Genomic DNA, 19,548 nt, shown 5'->3' on the forward strand with positions numbered 1-19,548 from the left:
GGGGGGGGGGGGGGGGGGGGAGGGGCTTGTCCACAGCAACTCATACATCAGGCACAGAAGAAGGAGCTCTTTTAACCACCATGTACAAATGAAACTGTTTCTTTGGGATTCACCAGCTATTTCTCTTGTGCACAGGTAATAAATGAATTAAAAATGAAAAAAAAAAACAAAAACGGAAGGGCTCATTACCCAACTGTGGGGGAAGTGATGTTCCCCCTGAGATGCCACTGACCACCTGGTACAACACCGCCAACTCTGAGCGATGAGGGCGTCACAGATTCAGGGCCGGGAGGGGCCCTAGAACAGGGGATGGCAGGGCTGGGAGGGGCCTTAGAACAGGGGATGTCAGGGCTGGGAGGGGCCTTAGAACAGGGGATGTCAGGGCTGGGAGAGACTTGAAGGTTTTTAAAGCACTTTTGATGCCACCTACCTCTCTCTCTCTCTCTCTCTCCCCCTCTCTCTCTCTTTCTCTCTTTCTCTCTTCCTCCTGACCATGACAGCATATTCTACAGTGGAAATAGCTCTGACTCAGAAGTCAGGGGCCATGGGTTTGAATCTGGCCTCTGATGATTACCACCTGTGCTGAGACTCTTTTTTCATCCGTTGAAGGAGAGGTTTGGACAAGCACTCCTGGGGGCCCTTTAGGATCGGTGCCCCTATGATTGTGTTAGGAAACCAAAGATTCAGTGATCTGCCAAAGCCACTCAGCTGGAAAGTGCTGGAGGCTGGATTTGAACTCAGATCTCTTGACACTGAGGCCAGTGTTTTTTCCCCATGATTCAGTTGTGCTGATGGGGATTCAGTTAGCTCCAAGGTTCCTTCCAGTTCTAAGATGCTGTTATTCTATGAAATTCTAGGTAGATCGGTGTTGCACAGGGCCTGGAGCCAGAAAGATGTGAGTTCAGATCCAATTTCAGATACTTCCTAGCTCAGTAAGTCACTGTTGGCCTCAGTTTCCTCATCTGTAAAATGAATATCGTAATAGCACCTACCTTATCTAAGGAGATAATATTTGTGAAGTGCTTAGCACGGGCCTGGTACATAGTAGGCACTTAATAAGTGCTTGTTCCCTTTCTCTTCCTCTTCTCTCTATGAAGGAATCCTGGGTAGGACTCCAAGAGGCCTGCACTTAAGGCCCCTCTCTGCCATTGATTCATTTTGTAAACACAGGAAAGTCACTTCCCATCTCTTGGCCTCAATTTCCTCCTCTGTAAATGAAGCTATTGTTCTTGATTTTTGAGCTCCCTCCCACCTCTGACATTCCCTGTTCTAAGGGCCAACCCAGATTTGACATTCTCTGTTAGAAGGTCCTTCCCCAGTCTGACATTATATATTCTAGGTTCCCTTTCAGCTCTGAGTTCTCTGTGCTAGGCCCTCCACAGTTGTGATGTTCTGTGCTCTAAGACTTTCCATCCTATACCTAATGTTCTATTTTGTATTTAATTTTTTTTCATTTAAAAATCTATTTTCTCTTTCACTCCTCTCTCAAATTTAGAAAAAGAAAAAAAAACATAGTAATAAATATGCATAGTTAAGTATAAGAAAACTGCCTCATTGGACATATGCTAAAATCTCTCTCTCTCTCTCTCTTCCTAGAGGTGGTAGCATTCTTTGGTATCAGTCTTCTGGTTGGTTAGAGTTCCTAAGTTTTTCAGTGCTGTTGGTCTTTTTTTTTTTTTTGGTTTGGTTTATTTGTTTGTTTGGTGAGGCAGTGGGGTAAATGACTTGCCAAGGGTCACACAGCTAGTAAATGTCAAGTGTCTGAGGCGGGATTTGAACTCAGGTCCTCCTGACTCCAGGGCTGGTGCTCTATCCACTGTGCCACCCAGCTGCCCTCAATGCTATTGGTCTTAACAGTGTTGTTGTTGTTGTATAAATTACTGTCCTGGTTCTGTTCCCTTCACTCTGTATCAGTTCATACAAGTATTCCGTCATTTCTCTGAACCATCCCTTTCCTCATTGCTCACAGCACAGGGGTACTCCATCCCATTCATGTACCCTAACTTGTTTAGCTATGCCCTAACTAATGGGCATCCCCTCAATTTTGAATTCTTTGCCACCACAAAACAGCTGCTATGAATATTTTTTATCCAGATGGGTCCTTTCTCTTTTTCTTTGTCCTTTGAGGCATAGGCCTTGTACTGGTATTGCTGGATCAAAGGGTATGTCCAGTTTGTGAGTCGTAGTTCCAAATTGCTTTCCAGAATGGCCAGCCCAGTTCTCAGCTTGGGTCTAAAGGGCACTTGGTTTCCAGAAGCCCTTGCAACTGTCATTTTTCTTTTTTTGTCATGTGATAAATGTGACCCAAGATTTTAGGTTCTAAGTTCCCCGCAGCATGGCTATTCCATGTTCTAGGTCCATCCAACACTGTCAGTCCAGGTTCTAGGGTCCCCGCGGCGTCACCAGTTCGTGTTCTAGGTTCCTTCCCAGCGCAATCATTCCGGGTTCTAGGTTGCGCCCATCGATGCCATTCCATGTTCTAGATTCCTCCCCAGCGCTGCCATTCCATGTTCTGGGGCCCCTCCTAGCTCTGGCATTTCATTTTCTAAGGGTTCTCTCACCACTCCAGTCACTTATAATTCTGTATGTCTGACAGTCTGCTAGTTGGAGGCATGGGGGTGGGGGTGGGGTGGGGTGGGTAGGTGCAGGCCTTACCCTCATGGAATTTATAGTCTCACTCTGGGCAGGGGCTTTCCTGCCTTCTCAAGCCTGTTCTGAGTCTGCTCTGGTCTTTCCATGGATCCTCCCTGAGCGTCTGCACTGCCCCTGGAGGCTGCCCTCTGGGCCCTTTACTATCTCAGGGGTGAGATCTAATTAGGGCAGGAGGAAGCCTAGCAGAAGCCAGGGCTCAGCTGGGTGTTGCCATGGGGGGAGTGGTTCTGCACAGCCATTGCTGGCAGAGATCTGGGTGGGCTGCCTGCTGGAGGAGGGGCCAGAGAAGACCTAGAGCTTCCAGAGGCCTCAGAGGCCATCCAGGCTAGCCCTCCCCTCCCCCCAGCCTTCAACAAAGGAAGAAATTGAGACCAGAAGAGGAGAGGTGACTTGTTTATTATGTAGGAGTGGTGGCATTGGAACCCACGCCTTCTGACTCCAGATTACCTCTCATTTAGAAACTCAGAAGATGATGGACTATACTGGTCCAGGGGAGGACCATGGCCACAGAATGACCCAGAGAGGCCCAGCAGGGAGAGTGAGGGGGCTGGGGGGAGTAAGGAGAGAGGGGCTCGGTCTGGACCATCCTGCCTTCCAGGGCTTCTTCAGCTCCTTCCACTAGAGACCCCTTCAGCACTTCTTAAACGGTATTTTGCATTCTTCTCCCCAGACACAGCAGCCATGGCGAGTCTGGCCTTCTCCTGCCTGCAGGCCTCTGGCCTGAACCCAGGCCTGGAACCTTGGATCTCCAGGGCCTTAAAGCACGTGAGGGACAAAATTCTCCAAGAAGAAACCCCAGAAGGTTACTTTGGAAACATATACAGCAGCCCTCTGGCCCTACAGGTGGGAGAGGGCATTTGGTGGTACCTGGGAGTTGGGTTTGCCTGGCACATAGTAAGGGCTTAAGAAATGTTCTCAAAAAAAAGAAATTAAAAAAAAATAATAAAAAAAAGAAACGTTCTCTCTCTGTCTCTGTCTCTGTCTCTCTCCCTCCCTTCCTCCCTCTCCTGTCCCCTCTCTCTTACTCTCTGTCTCCCTCCCCCCCTTCCTACCTCTCTCTCTTTCTCCCTCTCTCTCTCCTTCCCTCCCTCTCCTTCTCCCCTCTCTCTCTGTCCCCCCCCCCATCTATTTATCTGCTTATCTTCCCTGCTTCCTCCTCTATGAAACAAAAGGGTTGAAGTGGACCATCCCTGGGGCTGCTGTCCTTGATGAAGGACCTCTCTCAGGCAGGGGTCCGACTTCTCAGTCTGTGCTCTTCCTGGCATTCCCAGGCCCTGATGGAAGCCCCTTCGCCGGAGTCAGAGCTGGCCTGCCTCCGAGCTGGGAACGCTCTTATGAAGGGCCTCGAAGAAGGGGCCTTCCAGAACCCCATCCCCCTGTCCCAGCTGCTGCCCATCCTGCACCAGCGGACCTACCTCAGCCTCATGCAACTGGACTGCAATGACGAAAGAGGTTAAAGAACTGAGGGACCTGGAGGAAGGGGAGGTGGGGGCAGGGGAGACGGGGGAGGAGAGAAGGAAAGGGAGTAGGGAGGAAGGGGGAAGTCAGCCCCACAGCAGTCAGCTTCATCTGGGCCGGCTTTTATGGGGGATGAAAGCATACAGTGCTGTGCATCCATTAGGTGCTTAATAAATGCATGTTTCCACCTTAATAAAGGCCTGGCTCCCACCCTCATAGCTCTCGAGCAGGGAGGCACTTCAGAGGCCATCTAGACCAACCCGCTAATTTTCTAGAGAGGGAAACTGAGGGCCATCAGTGACAAAGTGACTCAGCTAATTTCTCACAGGGAGTAAGTGACAGAAGCAGCATTTGAACTCGGGGCATCTAACTCCAGAGGCAGCAGCTCACTGTCATTAATGATAACAGCTGATTTCATGTAGCTTGATGGCAAAGCACTTTACAGAGTTAACGCCTTTGATCTTCACAACAGCTCTGGGAGGCTGGTGCTAGTATTAGCCCCATTTTACAGATGAGGAAACTGAGAGTGGTTCTAGATGATGAGCCTTCCCTGACTGCCCCCGGCCTGGGATCCCTTCCCTGGGGTCCATGGAGCCCTGGGCACAGACACTTTCATTCTCCCTGTGTGAGAGTGGCCTTGATCATTATTCTGGGAGTCTCAGCTTGTCTAGGGCACACTAGGCCAGGCACTCAGGCCCCCAGTCACAGCCCTTTGAACGGAGCCCAACTTGGTCCCTTGGTGCTATGGGGACTCCTCACTGCCGTGTTTTTCCTGTCCCACCACTAGGTCTCCTGGAAGCAGATATCACCACCATCCCGCTGACTCGGAAGCCACAGAACATTGAGGTCAGGCTGAGAGTCCAGATAGATCCCCAGTTCAGGTTCCTTCATGACCAGCAGTACCTTGTACCTGAGGGAGCCACACTGCAGGATGTCCTGATCAAGGCCCAGGAGGAGGGCTGGTTCACGTAAGAGACTCCCTTAACGATAATGAAAACAAGAGCAGCTCCCATTTCCAGGGCTCTTGTAAAGTTTCTAAGTTCACGGGAGATAGACCTTGCGCATCTGGTTATCCCCATTTTGTAGCTGAGGAAACTGAGGCCCAGAAAGGTTGAATGACTTACTTAGGGTCATCCAGCTAATAAATGGACTGGGATTTGAACTCGGATCTTCTTACTCCAAGCACAGTATGTTTGCCACTCCCCCACATGCCTTCACTTCTGCTGAATTCCTGGGGTTGGAGTTATGATGGGGCCTGGGGCAGAGTAGAAGCCCAAGAAAACATAACAATAATGGATGGATAGATAGATAAACAGACAGAGAGCTGGATTAAGTGAGCATTTATTAATTAATTACTGTGTGCCAGACCTGCACTGGCGTCGTGGAGGGCATACAGACAAGACAGCCCCTGCCCTGAATAAGCTTGTATTCTAATGAGGGAAGGGAAGGTGAGAAGTCATCTGTCTGAGCCTGGTAGCCTGGTGAGAGACCGCTGAGAGTGATAAGAATGGTCCCTGCTTGAACGTCTCCAGGGAGGGGGCCCACTAGCTCCTCATTGTCAGAATGTGTTTGCTGACCCCCCCAAGCCTTAATTTGCCTCCTTGCTCCTGGTTCTGGCCTTCAAGGCCAAGCAGAAAAAGCCTAGTCCCTTCTTCCTAAGGTAGGCCCGTAAATAGTTGAACATCCCTATCACACCTTCCCCAGGTCTTCTCTTCTCCAAAACATCCCCAGTTCCTTCAGTCAATCTTAATTATTCAGTCTTAATTATTTCAAGACTGTCTCCCGTCCTGGTCATCTCCTCTGGATACTCTCCTGCTTGTCAGTGCCCTTCTTAAACTGGGATGCCCAGGATTGATCAAAGGCCTCCATGTGACCAGAGCCGAAGACAGGGAAATGGTCACGCCCTTAAGATGACTGTGTGGGCCCCAAGGACAATGCCCACAGCAAATGGAAGACAAGGGCTTCTTTGTCCAGATTCAGCTGGCTGCCTTTCTCTGTCTGTTTCACAAAGTTGGTGATTCAATAACTTTCGTAGTGATAGTTCCTATGTATGTCTAGGGCACTTTGAAGTTTGCCCAGTATCTCCCTCAATCCTTCCAGGAATGCTGTATGGGAGGCGTCCATTTTACAGATAAGGAAACTGAGGCTCAGAGAGATTTAGTACCTTACTCAGAAGTCACACAGCTAACAGAGGTTGAAAGCAGAAGTAAACACAGGTTCTTGACCCCAAGTCCAGGGTGCCTCTCCACTATGCCAGGTTGTCTCAGGCGCCTGGCTGCAACCCGCACGTGTATTTCTGCCAGCAATACCCGGGCTTGGCATCTTCTTTTCTTCATATTGGTGTGGGGGTAGTGGAAGGATCACTAGATTACGAGCCAGAGGACCTTGGCTTAAATCCCCAGTCTGTACCTGACTAACTGTATGACCTTGGGCAAATGACTTCCCCTCCCTGGGCCTCAGTTTTCTCCTCTGTAAAATGAAGGGATTGGAGTTGGACTCAGTGATGGCTAAGGTCCCTACCCACTCTATATCTCTGAGCCTCTGGGAGGTCCTCTCTGGGCCTTAATCTCCTCTTCTGCGAAATGGGGGCAGGGGGAGATGGGAGGGTCTCTCTGGACCCTTTCAGCCCCAAATCAGTGAGCCTCGGATTCTACAAGCCTGCAAGAACCAACTGGCACACCAGCCAGGGTTGCTCTGTGATGCGCAGTGCTGCACACCCGCATGGACCTTCCCCTCCAAGAGGGGAGATGAGACAAGGACCCACGGTCCGGGGAGCTCTCTGCTGTGGGCAGGAGTCAGGCTTCCTCAGTGTTCCAGAATCTTCCAGTGGCTCACTGGGTTGCCCTGAAGGAGTCACTCAGTGAGGTGTGGTGGGAAAAGCCCTGGATGGGGAGCCAGGAGCCCTGGCTTTCAGTCTGGACTCTCCTATTATCTTGTTGTGTGACCTGGGACGTGTCTTCCTGCCCCCCCCCCACCCCTGGCCTCAGTTTCCTCATCTGGAAAATGCAGATCATAACAGCCCTATTTACCTCCTGGGTTTCCAGTGAAGTTTAAAGGAGAAAATGGACAGGAAATGAGAGGTGACGTCAGGGCGACCCACGCTGGCGCCCGCTCTGCTCCCTCTGGGTCCTAGAAGGCGAGGTGCTCCCAGAGAAGGGCTTGAGCCCTTGCTTTCAGACCCATCACCCTGGCTTCGCCTCCTCCTAGCCCATGGCCACCCAAGACGGTGGGTTCAAATCCCACCTCTCCCACTTCCTGACTCTGTTCCTTCTCTGGGCCTCAGTTTCCCCCTCTGTAGAGTGATGGAGTTGAACTCGATGGTGCCCGGGGTGCCTTCCAGCTTGAGAGCTAGGACCCCATGAGCTGCTTCTGTTTTTGGCAGGTACGAAACTGAGACCACCTTGTCTGGTCCCTTGGTGACCTCGGTGATGGGCATAAGCCCCGGAGAACGGCAATACTGGCAGCTCCTCCAGGCCCCAGACACGCCCCTGCTGCAAGGTGAGCCTGGAGCCCCTAGCTGGGGAGCCTTCCCCCACGGCCTTGGGAAGAAGAGGGAACAGCGTGAGGGAGGGGGAACAGCGTGGGGGAGGGGGAACAGCATGGCCCCGGGCACCCGGCTCCCCTCCTGGTCTCTGACCCCTGCAGTCCCTCCCAGCCTGTGCCGGAGCCCCAGTGCTGGGGTGGACCCTTGCTGGGCAGACCCAACCCTCCCTGCTCTTGTCTTTGTAGGTATTGCCGACTACAGGCCCCAGGACGGAGAGACCATCCTTCTGAGCCTGGCCAGCTGGTAGGGAGGGCCACTCCATCATCCCAAGGCTCCGTCATCCAGAGACCTAGCCTCTGCTACCTTATGAGCAGGAGAGAGTGGGGAGGGAGAGACCCTTTCCAGAGCCCCTTATCATCCCCCCACAACCAGCTAAGGACCAATGATGTCAAACCCTGAGGTCTGACAGTGACCACAGAAGGCCTTCCCCTCTGCAAAGGAAACAGGAATCCCCGCCCCCAGCCCCTTTGCCTAGCTGCCCCTCTGTCCCTAAAACCCCTCCAGATCCAGAGACATCCCCCCACCTGGGACCTCCCATCTGGAGACGTCAGTGTGTCTGCAAAACTAAGGTCCCTGGGCCCCTGCCCTGCCAACATCCCACCTCCTATGGCAGTGTAGGGTTCACCAGGTAGAAAATCCGGTGAGAATCATGTTGTAACAACCTTAGAGATCCAGCTCAGCCCCTCAGGTTACTGAGGAGGAAACTGAGAACAAGCAAGGAAAGGTCACCGGGTGGGGGTAGGAGATGGAGTCTTTGGACTCTCAATCCAGTGCTCTGCTTACTATTCTGGGCTGCACATCTTATGGGCCTTACTCCACAGATGAGGAAACTGAGGCTCCAAAAGAAGAACCAATTTGTCCAGGATTCCCTAGGCAATTTTTTTTGCCTTATTTTGTTCTGTTTCGGTGAGGCAATTGGGCTTGAGTGACTTGCCCAGAGTCACACAGCTAGTGAGTGTTATGTGTCTGAAGCCAGATTTGAACTCAGGGCCTCCTGACTCCAGGGCCGGTGCTCTATCCACTGCACCGCCCAGCTGCCCTGACAATTTTTTTCTGTCAAGATTCCTGAACCATCAGTTTCCCTGGGTTCTTTGAAAGTGTCTGAGCCAAGATTCAAACCCGAGACTCCTTTCCCAGGGTGGGCCTTTCACTAGTCTTCAGGGACTGTGGAACAGTGGGATTCGATAAGAAAAAGGTGCTGGTTTTGGAGTCGTAAGACCTGGGTTCCAATTCTGGCTCTGATTACCCAGTGGAAATCTTGGGCAAATCACTTATCTCTGCGAGCCTCAGTTTGCTGTTCTGTAAAATGGAGGCATTGAACCTTCAAGGTTCCTTCCATCTCTAAATCTATGAGTCAACTGTGATGTGAAGCCCTCATGACCCTTCCCGTCCCTGCTAGGATCCCCAAGAACCAGTGGATCTCAGAATTGGGAGCCCAAGTGGCCTGGCTTGTCTCCCACCCCCACCCCCATATCTGTCCCGACCTTGTCCCTGCCACTGAATGGGTCCAGGTCTACTTAGTTTTGATGTACCTTAGCACACCCCTGTTCCATTGCAGTGGATTTTGGTCTCTGGTTCTATCAGAAAGGATTAAATCACTGATGTTTAAGACCGATGACTGCTGCTCGTTAACGATGGGGCGCAGTGGCTGGAGTCATGTCTGGGAAGGTGGAAAGGCAAAGTCTGCCTTCCAGTGACCACCCCCCGGCAGCATCTACCAGCCGCACAGAGGAGGCACAATCCCTACAGAAAGGAGGAACCGGGGGATACCTGGAAAGGAGAAGCAGAGATCTGGGAGGCAAATGAAAATTCATTCCATACATCCTTAGAGGGCACTTTCCACATGGAGCTGGTCTGGGCCTGGTCTCTTCCTTGACCAGTAGGGGGAGGCTGCTGCCATAGACTCAGGCCAGACCCAGGCAAATACAGCCTCGCCCTGGGTGGGCCCTGGATCCTGCATCCCCCAAAGGCTCTGAGCTTGATCCTGAGGTGATGAAGCTCAGAGGGGTAGAATTTACAGCCCTGAGCTAGTGGCCTGGATTCAGGAGCTGTGGCCTGCCCAAGTCCCAGATGCCAGTGATTCAGTTTTCCCTACACCCCATGGCTACCCCTCCCTGCCCAGGCCCAGGCCCAGGCCCAGGCCCAGGGAGATGACTCTCCTTCCTGTTGTGGACCGCATGTGCCTGCCCAGAGATGGGTGCATCCCTGAGAGGAGGGACCAGTGGTGCTTGGCAGCAAGCCCTGAGAATAGAGGTGGGGCTGCAGCTGGGCAGGGCTGGGCATGATGGGCAATGTAAGGGGAAGGATGTGGGAAGGGAGCTGGGGCCTCCCTCCTCTCCCAAAAGCTCCCAAAGAGAGAGATGGGGTGAGAACCTTTCTCATTCTGAGGCCAAGCATGGGCAGGGCCAGCTGGCTCACTACCTGGCATGAACACAGGCTTGCCCGGCCTCCAAGTGCGGCCCCTAGAGCCCTCCTTCACTGAAAATAATGGGAGGTAGAGAGTAAAGTTAGGGAGGTGCTCTAGTCCCATGATGTGATGGGTGTGTGTGTGTGTGTGTGTGTGTGTGTGTATGTGTCATTCTAAGATTCTGAGAACTATTAGGGAAGCGCTAATAGTACAGAGGAGGGGCTGATGCTGAGTCTGAGACTGACGTAGATGGAGTCAGAGAGAGGAAGGGGGCCTTCCTTTCTGTGGCTATGACTGCCCCAGGGTCTGCCCTAGCCCTCCCCAGCACGTGCTTCTGGCCCATTGCCTGGGTGGGACCCTGCCCCAGCCCCTTCCAGCTTGGCTTTGCCGCCCCTTAGACGCTAGTCCGAATCTCACCGTCACCATGGCAACTGGCAGCTTCAGTCGGGTGGGGCAGGATGGGGAGGGCTCCCGGATCTCCTCTCCCTAGGCGGTTTCCACGGCAACCAGGCGGCTTTGGTCAATGTGGGCGGGCCGGCCAGGCGGGCGGAGAGGGGGTGTGGCCGGGGCCTCGGAGGCGGGTCCCGGGGCGTGGCTAGCTCTGGCCCCGCCCTCCCTCCGCCCCGTACGCCCGGTCCGGGGTGGGGGAGGCGGGGCCCGGCCCGGCCGGAGTAGGAGAGCACGGGCAGAGGAGCCGGAGCCCGAGCCCCCGCAGCCGCCGCCGCAGGGGGCATCGGGCAGGAACGCGAGGCCCCGCAGGCCGGGCCGGGCATCGCCGCCACTGCCCAACCGGACGCCGGGGCCCAGCGCCAGCCCTAACCGCGCTTAGAGATCCGGCCGGGCATCCTCTTCCGCGGGCCGGGCACGGGATACAGAAGACGCCAAGCCCTGGCCCAGGGGGCGAGGAAGAGCTTGTGCACAGGGGCGGAGAGGAGCCCCGGCTGTGTCTGGGCATCCCCTGGCCGGGGGGGAGGCGCTGCCCCTCTGGAGCCCCAGGCCCCCTGCCCCCCGGCCCCCATGTGCGTCTGCTCCCGGAGGAACCATGAAGCCGGAATGACCTCGGCCGATGGAGCCCCGGCCACCACGCTCCTGCTGCCTTGGAAGCTGGCCCTGCGGGACCAGGGGCAGGGCCAGTGCCCGCCGGGCAGCCCCGGGCGCATCCTGGCCACCGTGCTGGTGTGGCTGGTCACGGGCACCAGCATGTCCAGCCTCAACAAGTGGATCTTCACCGTGCACGGCTTCCGCTACCCGCTGCTGCTGTCTTCCTTGCACATGCTGACCGCCGTCCTCGTGGGCTACCCGCTGGCCGGGCACCGGGCGCGCGGGCCTCTCCCTGCCCGGGCCAGGAGGAGGGTGCTCCTGCTCAGCCTGACTTTCTGCGCTTCCATGGCCTGTGGGAACTTGGGCCTCACCTACGTGCATTTGGACTTTGCCCAGATGGTCTACACCACCACCCCGCTCTTCACCCTGGCCTTGTCCAAGGCGATCCTGGGCAAGCGGCATCACCTGCTGCAGTACGCGGCCATGGGACCCATCTGCCTGGGCGCTGCCTGCAGCATCGTGGGCGAGATGCACTTCCACCACGCCGGCTGCTCCTTCCTCTTCGCTGCCACCTTCCTCCGAGGCCTCAAATCGGTGCAGCAAAGTGAGTACCCACGTGCCCGGCGAGCTAGGGCCGAGCCACCAGGACTGGCGGTCACTCTGTGCGACCCTGGGCAAAGGGCTTCGGCTCTACGGGCTAAGGCTCCACATCTGTAAACTGAGGGGGTTAAACCATGCAGGTCTGCTAAGGCCCCTCGCAGCCCTGACACCCCCTGTTCTGAGGCCCCTCCCAGGTCTGACACCCCCTGTTCTGAGGCCCCTCCCAGCCCTGACACCCCCTGTTCTGAGGCCCCTCCCAGCCCTGACACCCCCTGTTCTGAGGCCCCTCCCAGCCCTGACACCCCCTGTTCTGAGGCCCCTCCCAGGTCTGACACCCCCTGTTCTGAGGCCCCTCCCAGCCCTGACATCCCCTGTTCTGAGGCCCCTCCCAGGTCTGACATCCCCTGTTCTGAGGCCCTCCCTCCCAGCCCTGACACCCCCTGTTCTGAGGCCCCTTCCAGGTCTGACATCCCCTGTTCTGAGGCCCTTCCCAGACCTGACCTCCCCTGTTCTGAGGCACCTCCCAGATCTGACATTCCCTGTTCTGAGGCTCCTCCCAGCCCTGACATTCTCCAGCTGTGTCTACATGGAAGAGGAAATAGTCCTGTTGAAAGAAAAGGACTTGTCCAAGATCACACAGATAGTAACTGGTCAGGGTTAGGATTTGAACCCAAGTCCTCAAACTCCAAATCCAGCCTTTTTTTTTCCATTGGACTACAAGATAAATTTTTTTTTGCTTGGCCCCAGGGGGCAGAACTATGAGCAATGATATGTTGAAGAGAGTAAAGGCTGTTTATATATGATGTCAGGAAAAAACTTTCTAGGCATTAGAAAAAAGTAAAACAAATGACTAATCTCCTTAGGTCATGGTTCCCTATGTCTGGAGGTCTAGAACCTTGTCTGAGTATGTTGTAAAGAAGATTTGGGTCTAGGCTGCACTACATGTCCTCTGAGGTCTCTTCTAGCTGAGACTGTGTCCTGTGCTTGCATTTGTAGATAGGCCATTCTGGGACATAAGCAGTTGACTAGAGACTAGGCCCACAGAGCTAACTGGCAGAGTCCTGACTGTATGGATACATACCCACAGTGGACTCCACTGGGTAGTAATTGGTCAGTTCCTGCTTTTGCCTGAGGTTCTGGGATAGGGAGATGCTTTACTCATGCCCTGCACTTAGGGGAAGGGCAATTGGGATAGAGTCCCAATGTACAAAGACAGTTCCTGGTCTTGTGTTCCGTGCATGGGAAGGAGGGTGGGTGGAGGAGGACACTATTTAGAGACTAACATATTGATTGGTTTATTTGGAGGATGCCTGAAAATAAGTATAGCCATATCTCTCCACCTCCATCCCGATCCCTTCCGGATTTCCTAGTCTTCATTGCCAGCAGCCCACCAAGCTAGGCCTCCTGTTTTCTCTGTCCCTTTTCTTCTCCTCTCCCTCTCTCTTTTTCTCCTTCCTCCTCCTCTCTCCTTCTTTCCTCTCCCTCTCTCCTTTTCTCCTTCTTTTCTCTTCCTCTCTCTCACTTTCCTCTCCCTCTCTCTTTTTCTCCTCCTTCATTTTGTTTCCCTTTTTCTTCCTCTTCCTTTCTCTCTCCCTTTTTTCCATCATTTATTCTCTTTTTTTCCTCCCTTGCCCTGTCTTTTTCTCTCTCTTCACATATGCACATTACAGACATATACCAGTCTCTGCAAACATATTCTCAGGTGCACCTGCATTGACAGAGCGATGTGAACCCCTTAGACACATGCACTCTAATCTCACATGTGTATACATGCACACATGCACACATGTGTATCTGCTCTCACGCCATTCACATGCTTCCATGTGCTTATACATACTTATAGAGACACATGTCGCACGGGAGCTTGTGCCAACGCCCGCATTCCCAGGCCTGTCGGGGAGCTGCCTGCACGGGCATGCTCACGCCCAACTCTGAGTGCAGACCCTGTACCTCACACAGACATGCCTGGAGTCCAGCGAACACAGTCTACATGATATGCAGTGACTGACTACCCTGGCCTCTGCGTGCATACAGATAAGCCGCAGTAGACATGTACCCAATTGCCACCATTTGTGCCTGTTTAAACCTCCCATTGTGCCCAGGGGAGGAAGCTGTCCCACCGTCTTGTCCCTGGGCAGGGAAGGGTTCTGCCCCGGCTGGCAGTCCCAAAGTCCCAGTGTCTATTTTTGCCTTCGGGTTACCTGAGAGGCCAAACAAGGAAACAGAAATGTGATCCTTGGGCCGAGCTGGGCACCCTCTCTCCCTTTCTAGCCAGGGACTTAGGGGTTTTTGATGGTGGGTTTTTTGCTTTTTCTTGTTTTTTGTTTTTGCTAGGACCAAGAGTAGAGCCTGGCTGTACTCCAAAGTCATTGAGAAAGCTGCTGGCTCTCCCCTGAGTCCCCTGCCCACCTCCCTTCCCAGTACAGTAACCAGATTGTCCCTGAGCCCCAAGGAAAGAACCCCCATGAGGATGTGGCCAAGGGGCAGGGCTGATGCCATGACCTGGGACTCCTTGGGCGGCTATTGCCTATCTCCTTGCCCCCCCACCCTCCACTGTGGGTGTCTCTATCCCATCCAACAGGCCCAGGCCAGGGCCTGAGAAGGTCCCTGCCAGGCCTGCCACCCTGATGCTGACCAGAGAATCTAGAATGGGAAGGGGCCCTCAGAGCATCAAGTCTAAAGCCCTCACTTGACAGAGGAAACCGATTCCGAGAGGTGAAGGAATTTGCCTGAAGTCATGAGGCTCCAGGGAGCAGAACCAGGGTCTGAGCACTAATGTGAAGATTCCAAATCCCGTATTTTAACCATGACAACCCCCTTGCCTCAGCGTGCATCAAGCAGTCAGTCAGTCAACCTGCACTGATTAAGCAGTGAGGTGGCTCAGTTCAAATTCACCTTCAGACACTTACTAGTTGTGTGACCTTGGGCAAGTCGCTTAAGCTCCACCTGCCTCAGTTTCCTCATCTGTAAAATGGGGATCCTATCTCCCAGGGTTGTCATGAGGCTCAGATGAGATCATATTTGTAACTCACATAGTACAGAACCTGGCATAGAGTAGGTGCTATAGAAATAAATGTTAGCTATTATTATTATTATTATCATATGTACCAGCCTGTTCCTTCCAGAAGCCCGCCTTCTACTGGGGAAGTCAGCATGCACATTAGTAATATAGATTCAGTGTAAATGGGAGATCATCTCAGAGAGGAAGGCCATGGCACCTGGAGGGGACAGGAAAAGCCGCCTCTAGATGGAATTTGAGCTGAATTTTGAAGGTAGCCAGGGGAGCCAGGAGGCAAAGGAAGGGAGGGGGTGCATGCCTGCGTTTCAGGCGTGAGGGACAGCCATTGCAAAGGCCTGAAGTTGGGAAAGGGAGCGTAGGGTATGAAGGCCAGCATAGGCCAGCTGAGCCGGACCTCAGATGGAGTCAGGTGGGAGAACACTGGAAGAGTAGGAAGGAATGTTGTTGTGAGGGCTTTCCCATCCCTGGAGACCCTCGAGGCCTCCACCCCTAGTTGGGCCTTGGCATGGGACAGCAGGTCCCTAGGGCAGAGGTACAGCCTGGGAATCTCCTTCCCCCACACTCAGGAGTGTGGCCTGCTGGCCTGCCCCAGAGTTTAGGAGTCAATGCTCAAAACAGGGATTGGCTGACCCAGCCTGAGACAGCCCACTTTCATTCATTCCTGGCAGCCAGAGTCCCTTTGGGGGCCAGAGACTGCTAAATAGGAGTGTTGTTCATTTCTGGGTGACCCATTTTGGGAAGAGCGTTAACGAGGTAGTGAGGCCTTGTGCAGAAGAGAGCACAGGGGCCTGGAAATCAGGATCCAGAAGGACGGTTGAAGAGAAGCCTTGGAAGTGAGAGCGTCCTGAGCATCTCCAAGTATCTGAGATGCTTTGGGTGTCCCCACTTGAAGGATCAGCTGGGTTCTCCCTGGACGTAGGATCAATGGGCTAGGAGAGGTGTGAGAAGGAGATCAGGGCTGGAGGTCAAGGTCAGGAGAGCACCTGACAATCAGAGCTCTCCCAGAGTAGACTGGGCTGCTCCCAAAGGGAGGGGCGGATGGACACTGGATAGCCGCTGGTCCGGGATGTTGTGGAGAATCAGGTGGCCTTGGAGATGCTGTGATGAAGGCAGTGGGGACACTTGCCTTAAACAGCTGTGGAACATGAATGGAATGTCTGCTCCAGGAGCCTCCCTCAGGCCATTGCCTCCTCCCCATCACCTCCACCCTCCTCCAGTTGGACAAATCTTTTCCTTTAACAAGGCGGGATGCCCCCGGGATGATATCCAGGCAAACAGCAGGGGCTTTCCAGACTAATCACTCAAAAAGCATTTATTAAGCACCCACTTACTATATGCCAAGCACCAGGAGACAGAGACGGGAGTGAAACATTTTATCAAAAGACAGAACATGTTCAGTTCTAAGTAGATAGCTCTGTCGTCAGAGCTGGGAAGGTAGTTGAAAGAGAAAGGGAGCCTGGGACCCTGAAACTCAGTGTCAGGGGCTTCATAATTTTGCCAAGAGCCAGCCCAGACCCTGGCACAGCCCAAAGCGCTAAGAGCAAGGCTGAGAGGTAGAAGAATGAGATTTTGGGGAAGGCTTTCCTTCTGCACTTACCACCTATGTGACAAATCATGTTACTTCCCTGGGCCTCAGTTTCCCTTGCTGTAAAATGAGAGAGGTTGGACTGGATGATCTCCAATGTCCTTCTAGTTCTCCAGCCATTTGACCTGACCTTCACTTAGTGGCGTGACCCTAACCCAGGAACCTGTGGACACCGTCCGTCTATTGTCTGTATCTTGTCCCCTCGCTGAAGGCAGGGAGTGTTTATGCCTATCTTTGTATCCCTAGCACTTAGCACAATGGCGGGCATGTAGTAGATGCTTAATACATGCTTATCAACTAATTGACTGATCCAGCTTCTTGGAAGCTGAGGCCCAGAGAGAGAATGGGGAGATTTGGTGCCCAGAAAATGGGGAGATTTGGTGCCCAGAGAATGGGGAGATTTGGTGCCCAGAGGATGGGGAGATTCGGTGCCCAGGTAGTGAGGGAGTGCCGGGCATGCCCCGTTCTGGCCTCCTCTGGGTGGAGCGAGTCCTCACAGTGGGGCCTGTGAGCCTGCTCTGACCCCTGCTCCCCTCTCCTGGTTTCCAGGTGTCCTGCTGCAGGAGGAGAGGCTGGCCTCAGTGGCCCTGCTGTATCTGACGTCCCTCCCCAGCTTTTGCCTGCTGCTGAGCGCGGCCCTGGTGCTGGAGGTGGGCGGTGCCGGGCCAGCCCTGGCACTCACTGACCATCGCCTCTGGCTACTGATTCTGCTCAGCTGCCTGGTCTCGGTGCTCTACAACCTGGCCAGCTTCTCCCTGCTGGCCCTCACGTCGGCCCTCACCGTCCACGTGCTGGGCAACTTCCACGTGGTGGGCAACCTGGCCCTGTCCTGGCTCCTGTTTGGGAGCCACCTGAGTGGCCTCAGCTACGTGGGCATCGCCCTCACGCTGGTGGGGATGTTTCTGTATCACAACTGCCACTTGGTGGCCTCCTGGTGGACCCTGTGGTGGACAGGCCGGCCTGTCAGAGCCCTGTGAAGTGACGGCTGTGCCCATCTGAGAGCTGTGCTCACTGGGCCAGCTGGCCCCGGGCCGGTCCATCCCTAGCGTGTACGGGGCCTGGCGGCTTCAACCGACAGCCTGGAAGAAGAGGGCCTGAACGGGGATGTGGGTGAACCCCAGCCAAGAAGAACCTTCCAGAAAAGCCACATGGGGGAGCTCTGGCGGGGAGCCTGAGTGGTCACACGTCCATCCTCTAGGTCCTCAAGGTTACAAAGAGCTAGTGGGGAGATTATCACCCTCATTTTACAAAGGAGGAAACTGAGGCTCTGAGCTGACGTGGCATGTCCAGGGCTCTACCCCTGCCCCTCCTGGTCTGCTGCATTGGTCTGGGGCACTGCAAGCCCCGAGTTCAGCCCTGGGTGAGTCTGCTCCCCTTCCCTGATCTGTGCCTCAGTTTCCCCGTCTGCTGGAAGAGGATGATGCTCACTACAAAGGGTCAGAGGAGAATGTAAAGGCAAAGGAGTATTGTAATTAAAGTAATAATTATTACTGTTCCAGCTGCAACCTGTACCTGCTATACTTGTTAAGATGAAATGGGTGAGGGTGATTTCCTGGCAGTACCGTGGAGAGGGCAAGAAGCGCTGTCCAGGTGCCCCTCTACTGAGGCAGGGCTGGGAGGGGGGCTGGTGCTGGAGGCCTCACTGCTCCACGTAAGCCAAGTCAGGGCAGGCTTCTTTTAGAGACCCCCCTCCCACTCCCCCCTTATCTCTCTGCTGCTAAAGACTGGGGAAGGGGGAAAGGCGGATCATTGGCTGGAGCCCCCACCCCCACCCCTGGTGGGGTTTCAGCAAAGGCCAACTCTCAGGACCCTCCCCATAGGGCCTCTGACCCGGGCTGTCTGGCCATTAACGGGGATTTCCTTTGGCAGGTGCCTGTCCTGGGCAGAGGTGCCGCCCCTCAGTGGGGCAGGGAAGGGGCTATTTCCGTCCTCCAATAAAGCACTGTTTGGTTCTCTCTGTCTCGTTTCCTTGGGTGACACAGCTGCCTCTCACCCAGCAGGAGGGCAGCCAAGTAGGGTGTGGAGAGGGGCTCCCAGAGACACCTGCTCTTGGAGTCAGCTCAGGCGCGGAAAAGGTCATTGAGCTCAGCCTGGAGGCCCCACCCGATGTTCCAGGGCAGGAGCCGGGAGGAACGTGGGCCTGCCTTACTCACGAGAACTGTGGGCTGGGGGGGCTAGCCACGTGCCAGCCCAGCTTGGAACCTGGCCTAGCCCATGGACTTCGTAGTGGAGAAGAGCCCTGAGTTGGACATCACTAAATGTGGCTTTGCAATTGACTGGTTGTGTGTGTGTGACGTTAGTGAGGTCAGATAACAGCCTGACCATTTCCTCACTTTGGAAATGTGAAATGGTCACCAAATCACAGGAGGAGCCTGTGTGGAGGGGCCTTAGAACAGAGGATGTCACAGCTGGGAGGGCCCTTAGAACAGGGAATGTCAGAGCTGGGAGGTACCTTAGAACAGAGGATGTCAGAGCTGGGAGGGCCTTAGAACATGGAATGTCAGAGCTGGGAGGGCCCTTAGAACAGGGAATGTCAGAGCTGGGAGGGCCCTTAGAACAGGGAATGTCGGAGCTGGGAGGGCCCTTAGAACAGGGATTGTCGGAGCTGAGAGGGCCTTAGAACAGGGAATGTCAGAGCTGGGAGAGGTCTTAGAACAGGGAATGTCAGAGCTGGGAGGGCCCTTAGAACAGGGAATGTCAGAGCTGGGAGGTACCTTAGAACAGGGAATATCAGAGCTGGGAGGGCCTTAGAACAGGGAATGTCAGAGCTGGGAGGTACCTTAGAACACAGGATGTCAGAGTTGAGAGGGCCTTAGAACAGGGAATGTCAGAGCTGGGAGGTACCTTAGAACAGGGAATGTCAGAGCTGGGAGGGCCTTAGAACAGGAAATGTCAGAGCTGGGAGGGCCTTAGAACAGGGAATGTCAGAGCTGAGAGGGCCTTAGAACAGGGAATGTCAGAGCTGGGAGAGGCCTTAGAACAGGGAATGTCAGAGCTGGGAGGGCCCTTAGAACAGGGAATGTCAGAGCTGGGAGGGCCCTTAGAACAGGGAATGTCGGAGCTGAGAGGGCCTTAGAACAGGGAATGTCAGAGCTGGGAGAGGTCTTAGAACAGGGAATGCCAGAGCTGGGAGGGCCCTTAGAACAGAGAATTTCAGGGCTAAGAGGGGCTTTAGCATGTATTTAGTTGTGGGATCATAGATTTAGAACAGAAGAGTCCTAGAACTCATCTAATCTAATCTC

At 54.2% G+C, this 19,548-nt stretch overlaps 2 protein-coding genes across 3 annotated transcripts in view; both read left to right on the forward strand.

Moving 5' to 3' along the window:
* The window catches only part of TCN2 (transcobalamin 2), a 15,686-nt gene extending 7,080 nt beyond the window's left edge, over positions 1 to 8,606 (forward strand). For both annotated transcript variants that reach the window (XM_027864358.1, XM_027864366.1), the window contains 5 exons: positions 3,323 to 3,495; positions 3,924 to 4,104; positions 4,898 to 5,078; positions 7,493 to 7,608; positions 7,840 to 8,606. In XM_027864358.1, coding sequence (XP_027720159.1) covers positions 3,323 to 3,495; positions 3,924 to 4,104; positions 4,898 to 5,078; positions 7,493 to 7,608; positions 7,840 to 7,901 — 713 coding nt within the window. In that variant the 3' untranslated portion in view covers positions 7,902 to 8,606. The remainder of the gene's footprint in view (positions 1 to 3,322; positions 3,496 to 3,923; positions 4,105 to 4,897; positions 5,079 to 7,492; positions 7,609 to 7,839) is intronic.
* A 2,237-nt stretch (positions 8,607 to 10,843) lies between these two features.
* Positions 10,844 to 18,252, forward strand: SLC35E4 (solute carrier family 35 member E4). The gene is made up of 2 exons (XM_027862363.1): positions 10,844 to 11,706; positions 16,856 to 18,252. The coding sequence occupies exons 1-2, from the start codon at positions 11,079 to 11,081 to the stop codon at positions 17,281 to 17,283; spliced, it is 1,056 nt and encodes a 351-aa protein (XP_027718164.1). The 5' UTR covers positions 10,844 to 11,078; the 3' UTR covers positions 17,284 to 18,252.
* Positions 18,253 to 19,548: the final 1,296 nt, after the last annotated feature.

This window comes from Vombatus ursinus, unplaced genomic scaffold (assembly GCF_900497805.2).
Source record: "Vombatus ursinus unplaced genomic scaffold, bare-nosed wombat genome assembly UNPS02001287.1, whole genome shotgun sequence".
Taxonomy (NCBI): Eukaryota; Metazoa; Chordata; class Mammalia; order Diprotodontia; family Vombatidae; genus Vombatus; species Vombatus ursinus.